We start from the raw sequence: 19,311 nt of genomic DNA on the forward strand, positions 1-19,311 counted from the left end.
CAGGTTTTCTCGGCAAATATGCTAGAGTGGTTTGCCATTTCCTTCTCCAGCTCATTTTACAGATAAGGAAATGGAAGTAAACAGGGCTAAGTGACTTGCCTTTGGTCACACAGCTAGTAAGTGTCTGAGACTGGATTTAAACTCTGGAAGATGTCTTCCTGATTCCAAACCCAATGATCTAAGATTGTGCCTCCTAGCTGTCCCTATTGGCAGATAATTCAAAATTTAAAAATAAATGTAACCACAAACATTGAATAAAAATTTAAAAATAGCTTTTTCTAGAGCAGAAAAGTAGCTTACCTGTATGGCTGCTCCCCAGTATGTGTTCGAAGGTGTCGAGTGAGATTTGCTGATCGAGGGAAGATTTTACCACAGTACCTGGGGGAATAAACACGCCATCACCTTAAGACTCCCCAAATACCATAAAACCCCATTCTTGTAAACTCTGGGTAAGGTTCTTTTGATGTGGCCTTTTCCTAGGATCTCATTTCCAAAGTTTAACTTAGTTTATCCACCCATGGAAGGGACCATTGGTACAGATAATCCCCAATAGCCAATAATTCTCAAATGTTTTCCAGATGGATTAAAAATGCATTATATAATTTTCCCACTACCCCACCCCCACCCCAAGAAGATTTCCTTCCCTTCACAATCGTTATTAGCTCAGGCTAGATCAGTGACCACAATGGACCACTTGGGGAGGTATTATTCTACTTCAAGATGTCCTCACCCCAGGCTGAAATCATCCTTCCTAACCCCTTCAAGTTACTTATGAGGTGGCGAAGGAGACACAAAACAGCAGTTTGAGGATTCTGTGGCGTTCCACAATTCTTTAATTTTATTAGAACCATAACAAGGGTGGGACAACTGGGACTTTCTACCAGGGGCATTTAAAGAGCCCTGACAGCATTTGTAGTCCTGCAGCAATAAAGAATCCCGTAACTCCTTTCCCTGGCCACCATTCCTTTATAGGCGTTGACTCACTCACTAGAATGTAAGCTTCTTGAGGCCAAGGAGTGTAACACTTTTGCATTTGTGTCTCTATCACTTCGCACAGTGCTTGGCACATAATATGCACTCAAGAAATATCTTTCATTCCTAGGTGGACTCCCTGGACTCTGTCTCTCAATGTTATAGGGTCTCTGCCCACTGGAATAAATTTAAAGGGGGAGGAGGTTGGAGTCACAGTGCCAGGCACAAAAATGTTCAGATATATCTCTACTCGTATCCTTATATTGTTTCATGGATCTTCTTGTAATAAAAACAGGGAAAATAGGAGGAGAATTGGAATACTTTAGTTCCCAGGGTGGGGGGGAGTGAGGTTAAGTACTTTCTGAAGGTTACACGGTAAATGTTAGATATCAAAGAGAATGCCTTAAATGCTTCTAGAATGGGCAGCAACTCATGAAACCTGTAGACTTGGTTTCCCGAACTTCTTCCCCTGCCCCTTCTGATGGACACCCAATGTCTTGGCCAACCTGAAAGTTACCTGCACGTGTAACGTTCCTTGCCCTTCCGAAGGATGGGGTCTGACAGCGTTGGGGGCGGGGATCTGAAACTGAAGGGGTGGTGGGGGAGGGGCTGCAGAGAGCTGCCCGTATCCGTCTTCATCCCTGCAAAACCCTCCAGCTTCTCTGTCATGGTTTCAATGGCTGACATCTGTTCTCACACAAGAAAGAAATGATGTTAGGGAGGAGGCAGCTGGGTGACCTGGGAGGGGTAAGCTCTCGGGAAGATCTGGGTTCAAATTCTGCCTCCGGTACTTATTCACTAAGGGACCATGGACAAAACCCCTTAACCTTACTTGTCCCATCATTAAAATGGAAATAAAAACAATACATTTAATACCTTTCTCAGAGGGAAGGTTCAGATGAGCTAATATATGGAGGATACTTTAAAGATGAAGTGTTACATAAGTGCCAGTTATCAGTATTGGACTCACACGGATTTCTCAACTGTTTGACCTTGTACAGCGTAGAGTTGCACAAAGAACAATGGATTTAGAAGAAAGGATGACAAGTTTAAAGGAGCTCGGGGTCACTTGGCTTTAGAGCAGGTCTGTGACAAGGGCTGCAAGTGGGATGAGGCAGACCTGGGATTGAATCCTGGCTTTTCCATGGACTACATATGTGATAGGGCAACCCATGCATCTGTCTGGGAGGATGAGGACTTCTATTCATTCCTCTCTCCCTCCCTCCTTCCTTCCTTCTTCCCTCCCTCTCTACCTCTTTTTTCTTTCTTTCTTTTTCCTTCTTTGTTTCTTTCTCTCCCCATCTCTTTCCTTCATTCTTTTCCTTTCCCTCTCCTTTCATCCTTTTTTCTCTCCCTCTCCTTCTTTCCTCCATCCCTCCCTCTCTCCTCCTCTTTTTCTTTCTTTTTCCTTCTTTCTTTCCCTCTCCATTTCTTCCCTTCCTTCTTTCATTCTTTTTCTTTCTTTCTCTTTCTCTCCCTCTATTTCCTTTCTTCTTACCTTCCTTCTTTCCATTCTCCCTTCCTTCTTCCCTCTCTTTTCTTTTTCCTTCTTTGTTTCTTTCTTTCCCAATATCTTTCCTTCCTTCAGCCAATTTTTTCTTTCTTTCTCTTTCTCTCCCTCTCCTTCCTTCCTTTCTCTCTTTCCTTCTTTCCTCCCTCCCTCCATCCCTCCCTCTCTCCTTTTCTTTTTTCTTTCTTTCTTTTTCCTTCCTTCTTTCTTTTTTCTTTCTATCTCCATCTCTTCCCTTCCTTCCTTCATTCTTTTTCCTTCTTTCTCTTTCTCTCCCTCTTCCTTCCTTCCTTCCTTTTTTAGTGGGAGACTGGATTACAGGATCATAGATTTAAGAACTGGAAAGGACCTCAGAAGCAAGAATAATTCATAAAGAAAGTGAAAAAAATACGTTCCAATCTGCACTCAGAGTTCTCTCTCTACAGGTGGAAGCGTTTTCCATCATGAGACCTTCAGGGTTGTCTTGGATCATTGTATTGATTAGAGTAGCTAAATCTTCCACAGTTTGAAAATCATTCCAAAAACTTTCCCCCCCAGGGCAATGAGGGTTAAGTGACTTGCCCAGGGTGACACAGCTAGTAAGTGTCAAGTGTCTGAGGCTGGATTTGAACTCAGGTCCTGCTGAATCCAGGGCTTGTGCTTTATCCACTGTGACACCTAGCTACCCCTCCAAAAACTTTTTAAAGGGTGAGAGGGCAGAGAATCAAGTGTTCCCTCTCTCCCCGCCCCACCCCTGTTCTCAGTCCTCTCTTTTGGAGACCCAGGCCCCTTACTTAAGGAATATACATTAAGAAACATTTAGCTCCAGTCACTCAAAAAGATGATTTCATCACTGGCGGCAAAGCCTTGGGTTGTGGCTGCCCATCACCTAACAAAACACAGGCACTCAGGTGCTCAAGTTGGAGGCCTTTTTCAGAACACCTGGAGATGACCTTTATTGTCCCTGGTACCACAGCTGCTTAGTCAGAGACAGAGGAATGTTTTGCTATTTAGGGAACCATTGACTAGTTATATATATATATATATATATATATATATATATATATATATATATATATATATATATTTGCAGGGCAATGAGGGTTAAATGACTTGCCCAGGGTCACACAGCTGGTAACTGTCAAGTGTCTGAGGTCAGATTTGAACTCAGGTCCTCCTGAATCCAGAGCTGGTGCCTCATCCACTGTGCCACCTAGCTGCCCCAACTAGTTATATTTTTTTAAAATGCTGAGGAAAGGGAGGAAGAAAAGGAGAAAAAGAAAATGGGAAGAAGAAAGAAGAGAAGAAAATAGGAGAAGGAAGAGGAGAAAATGGAGGGAGGAAGAAAGGAAGAAGACAGAGGAGGAAGAGGTGGAGAAGAAAGGTGAGAAGAGGAGAAAGAAGAGTAGGAAAAGGGAGGGAGAAGAAGAGGGAAGGAGGAGAAAAAAGGAGAAAGAAGAGGATGATGAAGAATAAGAAGAGGTTGAAACAGAGGAGGGAGACGAGGGGAGGGAGAAGAAGAGTGAGAGTAAGATAAGGACGGAGGAGGAAATCAAAGAGAGGTTTTAGTGGGTCTCAGATGAACCTGTCTTTAATCTCAGGGATGGGCCTGGTACTGGGGCTCTTGTTGGCATATGCATCTGGGGCAAATGACGCTGGGTAGTGCCCTTTCCCAGTGACTCCCATGAGCCAATGCCCATCTTTGGCCCCTCCTTGCTTGAGTTTCCTTCTCTCTAAAATGAAAAGCTTGAACCAGAAGGTCTCTAAGGTCACACTCTTTCTCATTCTATGACCTCTCCTTGGGCTTGTCCAATCTAAGTCAATAACCATTTATAAAATGCCTATTAGGGAAAGATGGTGGAGTACAGGCAGCAACCTAGCAGAAATCTCTCAACACTCCCCCCATAACAACTTTACAATGGAAAGGGAAAATGGAGAGGGTGGGAGGCGATGCTTGAACCTGATTCTCATCTTAAAGACAAACCAGGAAAACCTCTGGAAGGGGACTTGGGTCACTTGGATTAGTCTCAGGTAGAAAAAGCCTCATGGAAAAGAAAAAGGGCAGCTTAGGGATGATGACCAGAGTCCGAAGGAGGCTAGATCCCGAGGCAACATGACATGGATGCATTGGAAGACTCGGAATCAAATCATGCCTCAGGCTCTTACTAACTGTTCAACCTTGGGTAAGCTGCCTAACCTCTCTCAGGCTCAGTTTCCTCATCTGTAAAATGGAGGCCAATAAGAAAGCCTGCTTAATGAGGTTATTGTGAGAATCAAATGAGATGATGTCAGCCCATTGCCTTGGAGGGTTATAGAAATGTTGGCTACCATCAACACCCTCTCCTTGCTAGATTCTTTTGTTTTTCCATGGAAGGAAAACCAGCTGGGCTTCCTCAGCCAGCTAGGGCTGTGAGGCTGAGCAAGGTCCAGTGGTCAGGACAGGGTCTCCCATGCCTGCCTCTCCACCTGGAGCAGCCACAGGTCTGGGAAGGAACCCCATTCAGTCACAATAGGGTCATTTCATTCTCTCCATGGGGATCAATTTCCAGCCGTCAGATCAATTTCCTCCAGAGAGTGACTTACTGTACTTTGCAAATGGCACGAGTTACCAGGTGGTTTCTGACTGCTTGCCATCTCGCCCTCAGCCTATTTGATGTAATAAGTTATTGGCGATAACCAGGCTTCCAACTCTCTCTCCTTCCCGTCCCCCGCCCCCCAGCCCCAGCCCACCTCCCACATGAGGAGGCGGCAGGAGAGAGGGTGGGGGGAGGTTTTTTCGGGGGCCACCCCTGAGGTTCTCATTGTCTGAACAATGAGAACGCTCCCACCCTCCTGTCCCTGGGTCCACTCTTGAGAGTTTCTCACCGGGCTCCCTGGTCCCAGCCCGATCCTCTCTATCACATTCCGAACAGGAACTCCTCACCATTCTCACTGACACAAACACAGGATGTGCCTGGCTGCCTTGTCGGCTTTTTCCAGCCCATTCGGAGGAAAATCGGGGGAAGTTATTAACCAAACTCTCTGTGCCCGGGAAAACAATGAGGGACAACAAGTTTAGATGTGAACTGGGGCTGGGCCCAGGTTTCACAAACCAGAGGGTTATTTATCCAAGGTGGGAAACTGCTATAAAAAGGCAACAATAGATGGGAGATTGAGGGCCTGGGCCCTGGCCCACACGGGGCCCTCTGGGGCAGGTCTGAGGGAGGAAGGTAAATTGGGAAAAGGAGCCAAGTCAGGTCAATGAGCATGTATCAGGATCCCACTGTATTCCCCGCTTTGTCCTTTGCCTGAGGCCCTACAGGTAGAAAATAGCAAAGGGCTGGAGGATTTGGATCTGACTCAATCTTGCCTTATGGGAGAGAACAGCTCAGTTTGGCTGAGTACTTGGGAAAACTCCCACAGGGTCCAGTATAGGGTTAGTCACATATCAGGGGATCAATAAAGGGGTGCCATGTAGATTGGAGGCTCATATAGTCTTGTTTTTGTTTTTGTTTTTTGAGGGGGTAATAGGGGTTAAGTGACTTGCCCAGGGTCACACAGCTAGTAAGTGTCAAGTGTCTGAGGCCGGATTTGAACTCAGGTCGTCCTGAATCCAGGGCCGGTGCTTTATCTACTGCGCCACATAGCTGTCCCCCATATAGTCTTATATTAGATTCAAGGGGGACCTCTCTTATTGGGCTACAAGGTACATGCTTAGTGGTTTTCTTTATTTTTTGGAAGAAGGAAGAAATGATCTGATTCCTTTAGAAACTGTGCTGAAGGCATATGTAAACTATGTTGGGTTGCTTACTATCTCACGGAACGGGGAGGGGAGAGAGGGAGGGAGGGATAGATAGAATTTGGAACTCAAAACTTAAAAAAATGCTTTTAACATATAATTAGGGAAAAATAAATAATATATAATATATTTTTTATATAGGAAAGAAACTGGGCTAAAGAGTGAAAGTCTCACAGAAATACACCCAGACCCTTCCATATTACTGAGCATGGGGAAGCTAAGTCACATGAGACAATACAATCATAGTTCTCCAGCTGGAAGGGACCTTAAGGTCACTTTATCCAATTCCCCATATTTTCTAGTTGGGGAAATTGAGGCTCAGGAAGAATGAATGACTTGTCCAATATCACATAGAGGCTTTGATTCTAAATACAGTGTTCTTTCCCCTATGCTTCCCATTGTCTTCCCCAGGAAAGAATAAAACCACCTAGCCCGGTGTGAACCAAACCACGGAAAATGGAGTCTCTTTAGAGAGACTTTTGTAATGACCCCGTGAAATAGAAAAACTGGGTTTCTCAGTGGTCCAGGAGAAGGTAACAAGGCCTGTGGAAAGAGCATGGAATGCAGATTCAGAAGACCTGGGTTCTCATCCTGGCTCTTCCTTGATGGGCCTCAGTTTCTATATCTGTACCGTGGGGATAGCAAGACCTTCCTTGCCTCCCTTACTAGGAAGCGATACAATAAGGGAATGTGTATGAAAACAATTCGCAGACTGGAAAATACTTTAGATAGTGTAGGATTGTCATGATCGGCGGTAATAACAACGATAAGGGTGATGATAGACTATATCTGGAGACTAGAAGTAACTCAGGTTTAGCCAGTTTCCCAGACCCTTCCTTCTCTTCCTGATGGTTTTACCTGGGGGTGAAACAGCAGGGGAGATGGCCGTAGGTACTTCTCCTTTAGGGCTCCGACAGGGTCAGTCACCTTCCGCTTCTCCACCCTGCTGGACAACAATACAGAGGGTTACATATACCCTACAGGGCTGTAAAGGCTGCTGGAATCCACTTATTAAATAGCCCCCTCCTCTTAGCTGGTAGCCAGTCAACCAAAGTGTCTGAAAAATACTGGATGGAGCCGGTCAACAGAAACACTCTCATGCCCCTCATTTTCCTGCTCAAGAAATATCAATGGCTCCCTATTTCCTAAAATTTGGCATGGTAAATAAAGGGATGGACCTCAAGTCTAGAACCCCTGGGTTCTACTAGCTATGAGGCAATTTTCTCATCTACAGATCGTGCAAATAATACCAGTAGTACTTACCTCACAGTGTCATCATAAGATTGGGGGAGATTGTGTAAGTAAAGTGCTTTGAAAATTGTGAAGTACTGGATCAATCGGTGGTTACTATCACTACAAGAGTCTCAAAGTTGGCATTCAAAGCCCTCCATAACCTGCCTGGCATAGCTAGCTTTATCTTCCCCAACAAGTACTCTCTGCTTCTTAAGGTCATGGATCCAAAAAGGGCCATAGAACTCACCTAGTGAAAAACCTCTCATTTCCTAGAAGGGGAAACTGAGTCCCAGGGAAGGAAAATGCCTTGTCTGAGTCCTATTGGCAGTAAATAGCATTCTTTCTTCTACTACACCCTGCCCAGTTTCTACGTATTGCTTCAGGATGGAGTCAGACTGATCGGTGGGACACCCACATTCCCCATGCTTCCTTATTCCCATCTCCCTGCTTTCTTTCGGGCTGCTCCCCTCTCCTGGAGTGCCCTTATCTCTCCCCTCTGCCTATAGGAATCCCACCCATATCTTGAACTCTTCCATCCCACCATCTCCAGAGAGCCATCTCTGATCTCTCCGATGCTTCGGGATCTCATAGAATCATAGAATGTCCAAGCTAGAGGAAAGCTTTGAGACCATTTGTTGCAACATTCTTGTTTTCTTCCCCCTTCAGATTCTTTCTGCATTTAAAATTTATGCAGCCCATTTAAATAATCCATTCTGTATGTGTATGAACGTGATGTCCCCAAAGACCCCGAGACTTTTGGAAGGCTCGGGAGTGGAAGAGTCTTGTCTTCTGTACCTGACTGAGCCCCATGATGGCATGAATTCTTCCCCTGAAGAGATTCCCAGTGTCTAGCAATAAAGAGGCAACAATTCCTCTGTGATAATATCCAGGCAAGACCACTGCTGGTATGGATTATATGTTCTGGTCTGGATGCCACATTGCAGGAAGACCATTGGCAAGTCTGAGAGGGTAGGAGCAACCAGGAGGGTTGAGAACCTTGAGTCTGTGCCACATAAGGATCACATGAAGGAACTGGGAGTGTTTAGATCAGAGAGGAGAAGACTCAGGGCCTACATGATTGCTGAATTAAGTACTTGAAGCCTTCTTGAGTGGAAGAAGAATGAGGCTTGTTCAGCTTGACCCCAGCGGGCAGAACCAGGAGCAATTGGGGAAATTTGTTAATCATAATAATAACAAAAATAACTAGCATTTATATAGTGATTTCAAGTCTGCAAAGAACGTTGCAAATATTTCATTTTATCCTGACAATAACCCCAGAAGGTAGGTGCTATTATTATTCCCATTTTATATTTGAGGAAACTGAGGCAAACAGGTTAAGTGACTTTTTCAAGGTCACACAATTAGGAAGGAGCTGAGGCTAAATTTGAACTCAGGTCCTTCATGACTTCAACTTGTCTCATGTTTTATCCACTGAACCACCCATAGGCATATTTAGGTTCCACTTCAGCAAATAGCAAAACTCACTGCTACAGCCACCACCACTACCACCTAACAATTAGAGGCATCCAAAACCTAATGGGTTGGGAGGTAATGGGATCCTTTTCATTCAAATTCTTAACCCAAGGCTGTATGTTTCAGAGGAGATAAAGGTTGGTCTAGGGGACCTCTGATGTCCCTTTCAATGGTGAGTTTCTTAGAATCTTATGTAAATACTCTATTTCCCCCAGGCCTGAGCACAAGGCCCTCTCTGCACACAGTAGATGCTTAATTAATAAATCTTTGCTAATTGATTGAAGTTGGCTATGAGATGCTTAAAGGCAGGGATCATTTTCTATTTTTCTGTATCTCTGAGGCATCCAGCACAGCATTAAAAATGTGATAATAAAAATAAATTACAGGGCAGCTAGGTGGCGCTGCAGTGGATAAAAGCACCGGCCCTGGAGTCAGGAGGACCTGAGTTCAAATCTGGCCTCAAACACTTGACACTCACGAGCAGTGTGACCCTGGGCAAGTCGCTTAACCCTCATTGCCCTGGGGAAAAAAAAAGATGTGCTGAAAAATAAATTGCTCCCATTTCTATAACATGTTGAGAGATATATGTATGGATAATGCTTTATTATATATAATGCATTCTTACTATGTATAAGGCATGCTTACATATATCACATATAATACATTCTTTTATATTCTCATATATTATACATTAGACATTCTTATATAAGAATTATGACTAGTATATAGTCTTACATACCATATATAGTACATTCTTATGTATTTATATATATATACATTCTTATACATTATAGATAATGCATTCTTATATATGTCATATATAATGCATATATGTATATGTATGTATAATGCATGTATGTAATAAATTCTTATATGCTTTATATAATACATTCTTATATTCTCTATAATGCATTTTTTTTTGTCGGGGCAATGAGAGTTAAGTGACTTGCCCGGGGTCACACAGCTAGTGAGTGTCAAGTGTCTGAGAGCAGATTTGATCTCAGGTCCTCCTGAATCCAGGGCCTGTACTTTATCCACTGGGCCACCTAGCTGCCCACTATAATGCATTCTTATATATTCTCTATAATGTACTTATATGTTATATAATACACTTATAGTCTATATAATGCATTCTAATATATTCTATATGATGTGTTCTCATATATAACATACAATGCATTCTTAAATATTATATATACTGTATTCCCATCTATTCTTATACAGAATGCATGCTTATATATGATATATAATGCATTATTGCTTTCTATACATCTCTATACATATATACACACATATGTGTGTATATAAATGCATTCTCACAATTACCCTCTATAGGAGATAAAAATAAAAGTATTATTTCCCCAATTTGCTAGATGAGGCTCAGAGAGTTGAGTGGTTTGCCTAGGGACACACAAGCTGCTACTTGTTGGTTAACTGACTAGACTATAAGCTCACTGAGGGCAGGCCTACTTCCCCCCCCCCCATTCCCACCCACGCAGTCCTTAGTGTGACAGGCTGCTCTGTAAGCATTCCATAAATTGCTGCAGCTGATTAATGGCCTGTCTGACCTTGGGAGGTTGTCCCTCCAATTTCCCTGGCTCGAGGCAGAGGCTCACCTAAATCATCCCAGACATGAAGATATGTCATTGAAACAAAACCCTTCAGACAGTGGCAAGAGGTTAAATGTCTGTGCCCCCCAGCCAAATTTCCGTTAATTTTGTTAATTGCAAAATAAACAGATCTCCAGTGGAGAAAGCCTGCCTTCCAGGAGCAAAAGGTAGTGGGGCCCATTGGAATTCACGATGACTGGGGAATCAGAGCCCCCTTGGTTCACATCACAGTTCTGTCATTTACCATCTGAGGGATCTTGGATAAGTAAGTTACTTACACTCTGTAGACCTCAGCTCCCTTCTCTGTAGCGGTCTCAGACTGTGATCGTGGGGAACACATGAGAGATGATATTGTGTAAAATAGCTTTGCACAGTATAAACTCCTCCACATTTGGAAGAGACCATATTTCTTCCCTAAGCCTTCCTGAAATGTGGGGGTTGCTGAAGTGGGTAGAATTTACGGCCATTCCTCTGGTAATTCAGTTTTCACCAATGGTAAATTCAAAGGACCCAAAATCTAAGGCACCTTCAGCATCATCTAGTCCAATGCCCTTTTTTTTGGCGGGGCAATTGGGGTTAAGTGACTTGCCCAGGTTACTTGCACAGCTAGTAAGTGTCACATGTCTGAGGTTGGATTTGAACTCAGGTCTTCCTGACTCCAGGGCCGGTGCTCTATTCACTGCGCCACTTAACTGCCCCCTCTTTTTATAGGGAACTGAGGTCCAGAGAGTTTAAAGAATTTGCCCAAGGTCACACAAGTAGTAAGTGTCTGAGGCAGGATTCAAACCCAGGTCCTTGACTTTAATTTATTTTTATTTTTATTTTGCTTTTTTGCAGGGCAAAGAGGGTTAAGTGACTTGCCCAGGGTCACACAGCTAGTGTCAAGTGTCTGATGTCGGATTTGAACTCAGGTCCTCCTGCATCCAGGGCTGGTGCTTTATCCACTGCACCACCTAGCTGCCCCCAGGTCCTTGACTTTAGACTATATCATTCAGTGCTCACCTGTATTTTATACAAAACAATTTTGACCCACTACCTTTTCCTCCTTGGTAAATGTGCCCCTGTCCAGAAGCTTCAGATAGTATCAGCTCAACTTTCTAGACTGTATTCAGGTTTGCAAAACTATATAACTCTGTGATATCACTATTATTGTTATCATCATTCCCATTTGATGGAAGAAGAAACTGAGACTTCGAGAAATGGGCTTTCCCCTCTATAAAAGCAATGGGCTGACTGTCAGGAGACCTGGCTTTGTCATTGACTGTGTGACCTTGGGCAAGTCCTTTCCCCAGCCTGGGCCTTTTATAAAGTTAGAGCTAGAAGAGACCTTAGAGAGCATTCCATCCAATTACATTTTTGTTTGTGTTTTGTGTTTTGTTTTTTTGCGGGGCAATGGGAGTTAAGTGACTTGTCCAGGGTCACACAGCTAGTAAGTGTTAAGTGTCTGAGGCCGGATTTGAACTCAGGTCCTCCTGAATCCAGGGCCGGTGCTTTATCCACTGTGCCATCTAGCTGCCCCCCCCAAATTACATTTTAAAGAGGTCCAAGAAAGATGCTCCAGATCACACAGATATTAAATGGTACAGCTGGGGTTCAAACCAAAGACTTCTGACTCTCCAAATTCAGAGGTCTTCCCCTCACAGCACAAGTGCTTTTCTCAACATCACCCTATGGTGGGGTATCATGACGTCCATTGTACAGACGAGGACACCGAGTCTCCAAGAAGCTAAAAGGCTTCCTCTGGGTCATCCAGCTAGTAAGTGCCTGTGGCTGGAGTGGAAACTAGCTTTAAATATAGAATTTCTACACCCCCCCCCATGTCTTTTGGCTCAGACTTGGCAGCCAGACCATGGCATACATTATACAGTTTGGTTTGCAAACAATCCCACCCCTGACTCCGGCCGTCCCGGAGCTGCTGGAGCCCAGCAGAATGCAGACAAACGATGCTTCTTCCTTCCTTCCCTCACCTCACTCACATCTGTCTCCTGGCTTTGCCCAAGAATCCAGGCCCTCTTGTTTGAATTGGCAGAGTCTGCCTAAGCCTTGTTATGGTAACATTTGTCATGAAAACACACAGGGGTGGTGGAACCCTGGACGACTTGAAAATAATTTTCCTTGTCCTCCCTCTGAGTCCCTTCCCATCTCCTCCCTTTGGCTAGCTTTCTCCAACAGCACAGAGAAGGTATACTTGGAGAGCAACTCCAAATGGATTTCTCTCTCTCTCTTCCTGCACCCCCACCCCATCCGTATTCCCTTTCATATTTCCAAGGCTTACAATGTCAGGCATTGGGCAGAAAGCATGGTCTGTCTGAAGATGAAGACCAGCCTGGAGGGAGCACAGATGGTGCACTTGTAAGCACGTGAGAAGGGCTGCTTTGGTGGAGGAGCTGGCGGACCAAAGGAGCCCCTCACTAATCTTCGTGGAAGCTGACAGATCCTTGGCCTCGTTAAGCACTGACATAATTCCTTTTCCCACATTTATGAACCACACAATAGCAGGGAACCAGGGACAGGGCAGGTGTGGGGTCCTCAGCCGCCTTGTCTCCTGCTGATGGCCAGCCTCACTTACATAGCTCACCCAGGCTGGCAACAGTGGCCCTCACCGAAAATGACTCCTTGAGAGCAAAACCTTTGGGAAGAAAGATGGGTTCTGGCCTCTCGGTTTCAATTTCCCTGAGAATTATTTTCTAGGGTGCTTTGGCCTGGGCTTCTTATTCCCCTGTCCCCCATATTTTTTAGGTGTGTAAACTTATTTATCAAATCGAGCAGGAAAAGAGTCACTGAGGAAGTCTGGGGATAGAATACCCAAGAGCCAAGGGATGTGTGAAATCTCAGCTCATCCAGGGAGAGGATCATCTCACCTTGTGAGTCCACTCTTGGCAGCCTATAGGGTCACTTCCATTAAGGATGACTCCGAGCAAAGGCTTAGAGGTTTAGAGTTGGAAGGGCATCTAGCGATCACCCAAAGGCATAAGGCAACAATCCCAGTCAGTTCCGTCTTGCTTCCTTGTGGTTCTGACTAACTAACCTTTGCCTTGCTCCTCTCCGGGCCAGGCAATGGAAAATGTGGGGTGGGGATTCTTGGCTAGTGATTGCCTGTCAGGGAAAAGGAGATCTGTATTGGTGGGAGCAGGACCCGGGGCTGGATGCTGCTGTCCAAGGGACAGTGATGGGGAGAAATGGGTAGAACATCAAGGCTGGGGATGAAAGAAGCCCTGAGGGGTGGGAAGAGCAGAGGCTGACTCCCTTTTGGGAAAGTGGAAGAGGCAACCGGAGAAGAAGCTGGAGATGGGGGAAGAGCTTAGGGAAAGGCCTGGCTCACGGGGAGGAGAGAACACATGTAGAAGGTCCCAGGTAGACTCCTGGGTGCCGGAACTGACCGGCCTCTGAAAACATTGGTGCTGTGTTGGGATCTCCCCAACTTCTGGTGCGATCCCCCAGAATCACAGCATATCTCTTCCCTGGGCCCTGGCCCTACCCCAGCTTGGACTATTCTAGCAGCCTCCAGTTTGGTCTCCTTGCCTCCAGCACCCCACACCCCCCTACCTCTCCCATGCACCATCCACATGGCTACGAAAGCTTCTTATCCCCTCTAGGTGAAGACATTGAGAGCCCTGCACAATCTGGCTCCAGCCTCATGTTCCAGACAGACTTCATATTATTAATAGCATCTATCTAGCACTTACTATGCTAAGCACTTTATGCTCTTATCTCATCTAATCCTCTTGGCCATCTTGGGAGGGAGGTCCTGTTCTTTACCCTCCCTCCCAGTTACAGATAAAGAAGGTGAGGCAGGGACTTGCCCAGGGTCACACAGCCAGTAAGTGTCTGAGGCTGGATTTGAACTCAGGTCTTCCTGGCTCTAGGCCTTTGCACATGGCTCAGACACTTTCCTTTCTCACTTTGGCTTCTTGCAATCCCAAGTTCATTTCAAGGCTTACATCAAGTGCCACCCACTCCAAAAAGCTTTTCATGCTCCACCTCAGGTGTGATGCTCTCCCTAAAATCACTCTCTTCCTATATATTGAACCTATTTAGTACATATAAAACATTTACACAGGCATATGCACACATATTTGTATGTGCATATATACATATAGATGTGTTTTTATATATGTGTGTGTGTCTGTCTGTCTCTATGTATTTATCATCCATCCATCCATCCATCCATTCATCTATCCATCTATCTATGTATCTATCTATGTATCTATGTATCTATCTATCTATGCTCTCTTCATTAAAACATCAGCCCCTGGAGAGCAAGCACTCCCTGTGGTCTAGCCTGGCTAGCAGGCATTTATAAAATGCTTGTTGCATTGAAATGCATATTGAGAGGTAGTCATATCTCCTCTGGTCCTCCTTAACCCAGATAGAGTCTTTCTGAGCAAGGAATGCCCCATTTTACTGAAGGATGTGGACCCTCCAAATAAACTTTGGGTGCCTCCATCATCTAAATAATTTACATTCTTTTGTATATATAGTTTGTAGTTACTTATCTGTGTTTTTCTATGGTAGAATATAAGCTTACTGAGGGTAAGGACTGTTTTATATTTTGTCTTTGTGTCTTCAGTGCCTAACACAGGGCTTGACAAAGTAAGAAAGAAAGAAAGAAAGAAAGAAAGAAAGAAAGAAAGAAAGAAAGAAAGAAAGAAAGAAAGAAAGAAAGAAAGAAAGAAAGAGAAAGGAAGGAAGGAAGGAAGGAAGGAAGGAAGGAAGGAAGGAAGGAAGGAAGGAAGGAAGGAAGGAAGGAAGGAAGGAAGGAAGGAAGGAAGGACATGACATGACATGAATGACAACCAGAAATCAGATCTTTTGCTATTTGGAGGCAGTCACATCTAGGAGATTTGGCAGACCAGTCAGTCCCTATTAGGAAACTTCAGTTGCTTGGGAAACAACTGATGAGTTATTTTGGGGTCACCTGAAATGAAAATGAGACAGGAGCCTTTCCATCCCACTTCCAATTCCATCTCCTCCCAAAGTCACCTCCCTCAGAGTGTCTGCCCCCCACCCAGGACGTGGACCGAGTGAGGGCAGGGTATGTTAATACCTGTATATTGGGTCCATGAAAAACGGCGAAGGCTTGGCGTAGTGCAGGGAGGGCTGTTGAGGGAGCTGGGATGGAGAGATCTTGGGCAACATTTCACTGGGAAGGAGTTTCCTCTCCCCGTAAATGTGGTTTTTCCGGGGTTCCCTTCCTCCGTTCTGACTGGCCCGGATCCGGTTTCCGATGCTCAAGTCCAAAGGCTGCTCCTCTCCAGAAGCTTGGGCTTGGGGGAGGATCTTGGGGGCGGGCAAGATGGGCTTCATCTCTTTTGGTTTGGTGGTGAGATCGAAAGGGGACTCGGAGCTGGTGCTGCTCACCTTGTGGAGATCTCGGGGCGACTTTGGTTCCGCTTTGACCAGCAGGTTCTGGTTCAAGGTGCGGTCCGTGAAGGGATAGAGCGAGTGGGGGAAGTTGGGAAGGAACTGAAATGGGAACATGGAATGGTATGGGAGAGAACCCATCTTTTTCTCCTGCATCCCCATGAAGCCCGGGCCAAAGTATTTCTCTGCGATGGAAGCAATGGCTTTGATGGAGTCGTTGGCCGCTCCCGATGTAGGGAGCAGCTGCTCTTCAGGGGGAGGGAAGAAGGAATGTTGGGAGTAGAAGACGGGGACCTCGTTGATGCTGTTGGGGGCCCCGGGGGCCACTGAGCCGCTGCCAAAGTCCGGTTTGCTCTCAGAGGCTTTGCCCTTGTCCTTCGTCTTGTCCCGGTCACTGTCCACATCGCTGTCCAGGTCCGAGCCGGTGCCCGTGGTGGTGTCCAGGTCCGTCCCGGTGGTGGTGTTCACATCCTCGAAGTCGCTGCCGTCTGACATATCGCTATTCCTCGCCTTCAGCTTTTCCAGGTAGGAGTTTTCCAGCCCCCCCTCGAATTTCTCCTCCACGGACACGCCCTGGCTGTTGTTGCTGACCGCGGAGATGAGGGGCAGTGCCGGGTTGCCCAGGGGGCTAGGGAGCTTGGCATCTTGGGTGTGGTTGAGAGGGCTCTTGAGCAGCGGGGTGGGAGGTAGCAAAGGCGGTCTGGGGTACAAGGACGGCGGGAAAATCCCCGGGAATCCTGGCGTGAGGGCGGGGAAGGCTGGGGGGGCTGTGGAGAAGGGCAGCCCCCCAGGATGTGGTCTGGAGGGGAAGTAGTCACTGAAGCCCAGGCCGGCGTGGTTGAGGTTGGGAGACGGCTTGGCCTTGTCTAGCATGGAGCTCGGCGTCAAAGGTAAGGCCGGGGCGAAGATACCCCCGGGGTTATAATGGTTCTTGCCCTCGCAGAAGCGGCGATGCTTGTTGAGAGAGGAGGTAGTGCTGAACATCTGGCCACAGTCTTTGCACTTGATCTGGGTGCGGCAGTCCGCGTGCATCCGCTTGTGCCGGCAGAGGTTGGAGAACTGTGTGTAGGATTTGTGGCAGACCTCACCTAAAACATCAGCAGAAACCAAAGACAAAAGCGATATGAAATTACCGTGAAAATCTCTACAGGGGAAGGGGCTGGGGGGTGGGCACATGGCGGTGGGTTCGGCGTCAAGGAGACCCTGGTGGGAATCCGGCCTCAGACCCTTCTTAGCTGTGTGATCCTGGGCAAATCGCTTCTGACCCTCAGCTGCCTCATATGTAAAATGGGAATAATGGCACTGACATTCCCAGAGGTGGCTGAGGAAAAAGTGAGATAGCATAGGTAACTATAGAAATGCCATGGGGGCAGCTAAGTGGCGCAGTGGATAAAGCAGCAGCCTTGGATTCAGGAGGACCCGAGTTCAAATCCTGCCTCAGACATCGAGCACTTACTGTGTGACCCTGAGCAAGTCGCTAAACCTTCATTACCCCGCAGAAAAAAAGAAAAGAAAAAGAAATGCCATTATTACTATTATATAGACAAATTTCTTTGCAAAACCTGAAATCGTCATGAGTTATTAAGTCACAGATAGGTTATGATCTGTGTTGGTGGAAAGAAGTCCCACCGTGGGAATTCCCTATGCTGATGAAATCACAGGTCCTGTGTGCAAAACTAATGGCACCTTGGCATTTAAGTAGCCCTTGGATACTAGGAGTTGCTTTACAAAAATCTCATTCAAGTTTCACAACCAGCCTGTGAGGTAGGTAATATCATTAGCCTTTTTTTTTTTTTTTTAGGGCAATGAGGGTTAAGTGACTTGCCCAGGGTCACACAGCTGTCAAGTGTCTGAAGTTGGATTTGAACTCAGGTCCTCCTGAATCCAGGGCCAATGCTTTATCCACTGCGCCACCTAGCTGCCCCCTGCATAATCTTTGCACTTCAATTTTCCCCATTGAAGAATGGAGGTGATAATGTCACCTACTAACACTCCAACCTTTCTGCCTCCAAGAGAAAGTGGTGCTAAGAACAGATTGTGTTTTTTTCTGCTGAGTAAAAGGAATTCCTTAGTGAGAGACGTGAAACTAATGGATCCTGGTTCCATCAGATCCAAAGAACTAGAGATCCAATATGGAGAGCCAACATTCTTAAGCTGTGTCCTCTCCCACCTTATGTTTTTGTAGTTGTTGACACTATGGGTGATGATTAGACTGGATACAATGGATTTTTTTCACTTGCTAATATAGTTTATCTTCCCGAATGTTCCCATTTTCTCATTTCTCCCTTTAATGTCTGAATATAAAAGAGCAGCAACAGGAAGGAAAAGTCACACCCTACCTCCCCTTCTATCTCTTTTCTCTCTTCTTTCCTCCCACCTTCCCTCCCTCCCTCCTTCCTTCCTTCCTCCCTCCCTCCCCCCCTCCCTCCCTCCCTCCCTCCCTTCCTTCCTTCCTTCCTTCCTTCCTTCCTTCCTTCCTTCCTTCCTTCCTTCCTTCCTTCCTTCCTTCCTTCCTTCCTTCCTTCCTTCCTTCCTTCCTTCCTTCCTCTCAGAGTCTGGGGAGCCAAATACTTGTGCTTATTGGTGACAGAGGAAAACAGAAGACTGAATAGAGCTGGTAAAGGGAGCTGGTAGGAGTTAGAAGAGGTGATAGGAGTCAGGAGGGGGAGGCTGGTAGGAGATGGGGCAGGAGAGTTGATAGGTAAAACGTATCCAATGAGTGATGTAAGTGCAGACCTGGAGACCCTAAGTGAACCAGGAAAGTCACCCCAGGCACATTGAGCCATTTCGGGACCCAGGCATGACTCTGCTTGCTCTCTCAACAGGAAAGGTCAGCATCAGATAGGATGTAAGACAGGACAAAGTAGCTGAGAACAGATTTTATCTTTCTGCTCTTTCCCCACTGGCCTGTGAAATGAACCTGTCTACAAGCAGATTTTATTTCCCTTTTCCTCTTGTTTTTCTAAAACAGGGGAGTTAAAACAAAATATATCCTATACTCTCTTTCTCTCTCCTTTCCATTCCCATTCCCTTTCTCTTTTTCTTTCTCATTCCTGCTCTCTTTCCCTATCTTTCCTATCACCTTTCTTTCTTTCTTTCTTTTTTTTGGTGAGGCAGTTGGGGTTAAGTGACTTGTCCAGGGTCACACAGCTAGTAAGTGTTGTGTCTGAGGCTGGATTTGAACTCAGGTCCTCCTGAATCCAGGGCTGGTGTTCTATCCACTGTGCCACCTAGCTGTCCCTCTCATCCCCTTTCTTAAATGTTTTTTCTCCTTTTCACTCATTCATTCCCATCTCATTCTTTCTCTCATTCTCATATCCTCTCTCAGACTCCTTTCCCCCTCACTTTTTTCTTTCTCATTTCCTCTCATTCTTTCTAATTCTTTGTCTTTG

General features: G+C 45.7%; 1 protein-coding gene across 1 annotated transcript in view; it reads right to left on the reverse strand.

Annotated features, from left to right (window-relative positions):
• PRDM16 (PR/SET domain 16) overlaps positions 1-19,311 on the reverse strand; it is a 669,813-nt gene that overhangs the window by 31,740 nt on the left and 618,762 nt on the right. Inside the window, exons 9-12 of the mRNA XM_043997654.1 lie at positions 15,603-17,007; positions 7,098-7,185; positions 1,490-1,659; positions 301-378 (exon numbers count right to left, since the gene is read on the reverse strand). Coding sequence (XP_043853589.1) covers positions 301-378; positions 1,490-1,659; positions 7,098-7,185; positions 15,603-17,007 — 1,741 coding nt within the window. The remainder of the gene's footprint in view (positions 1-300; positions 379-1,489; positions 1,660-7,097; positions 7,186-15,602; positions 17,008-19,311) is intronic.

Source organism: Dromiciops gliroides, chromosome 3 (assembly GCF_019393635.1).
Source record: "Dromiciops gliroides isolate mDroGli1 chromosome 3, mDroGli1.pri, whole genome shotgun sequence".
NCBI classification, from domain to species: Eukaryota; Metazoa; Chordata; class Mammalia; order Microbiotheria; family Microbiotheriidae; genus Dromiciops; species Dromiciops gliroides.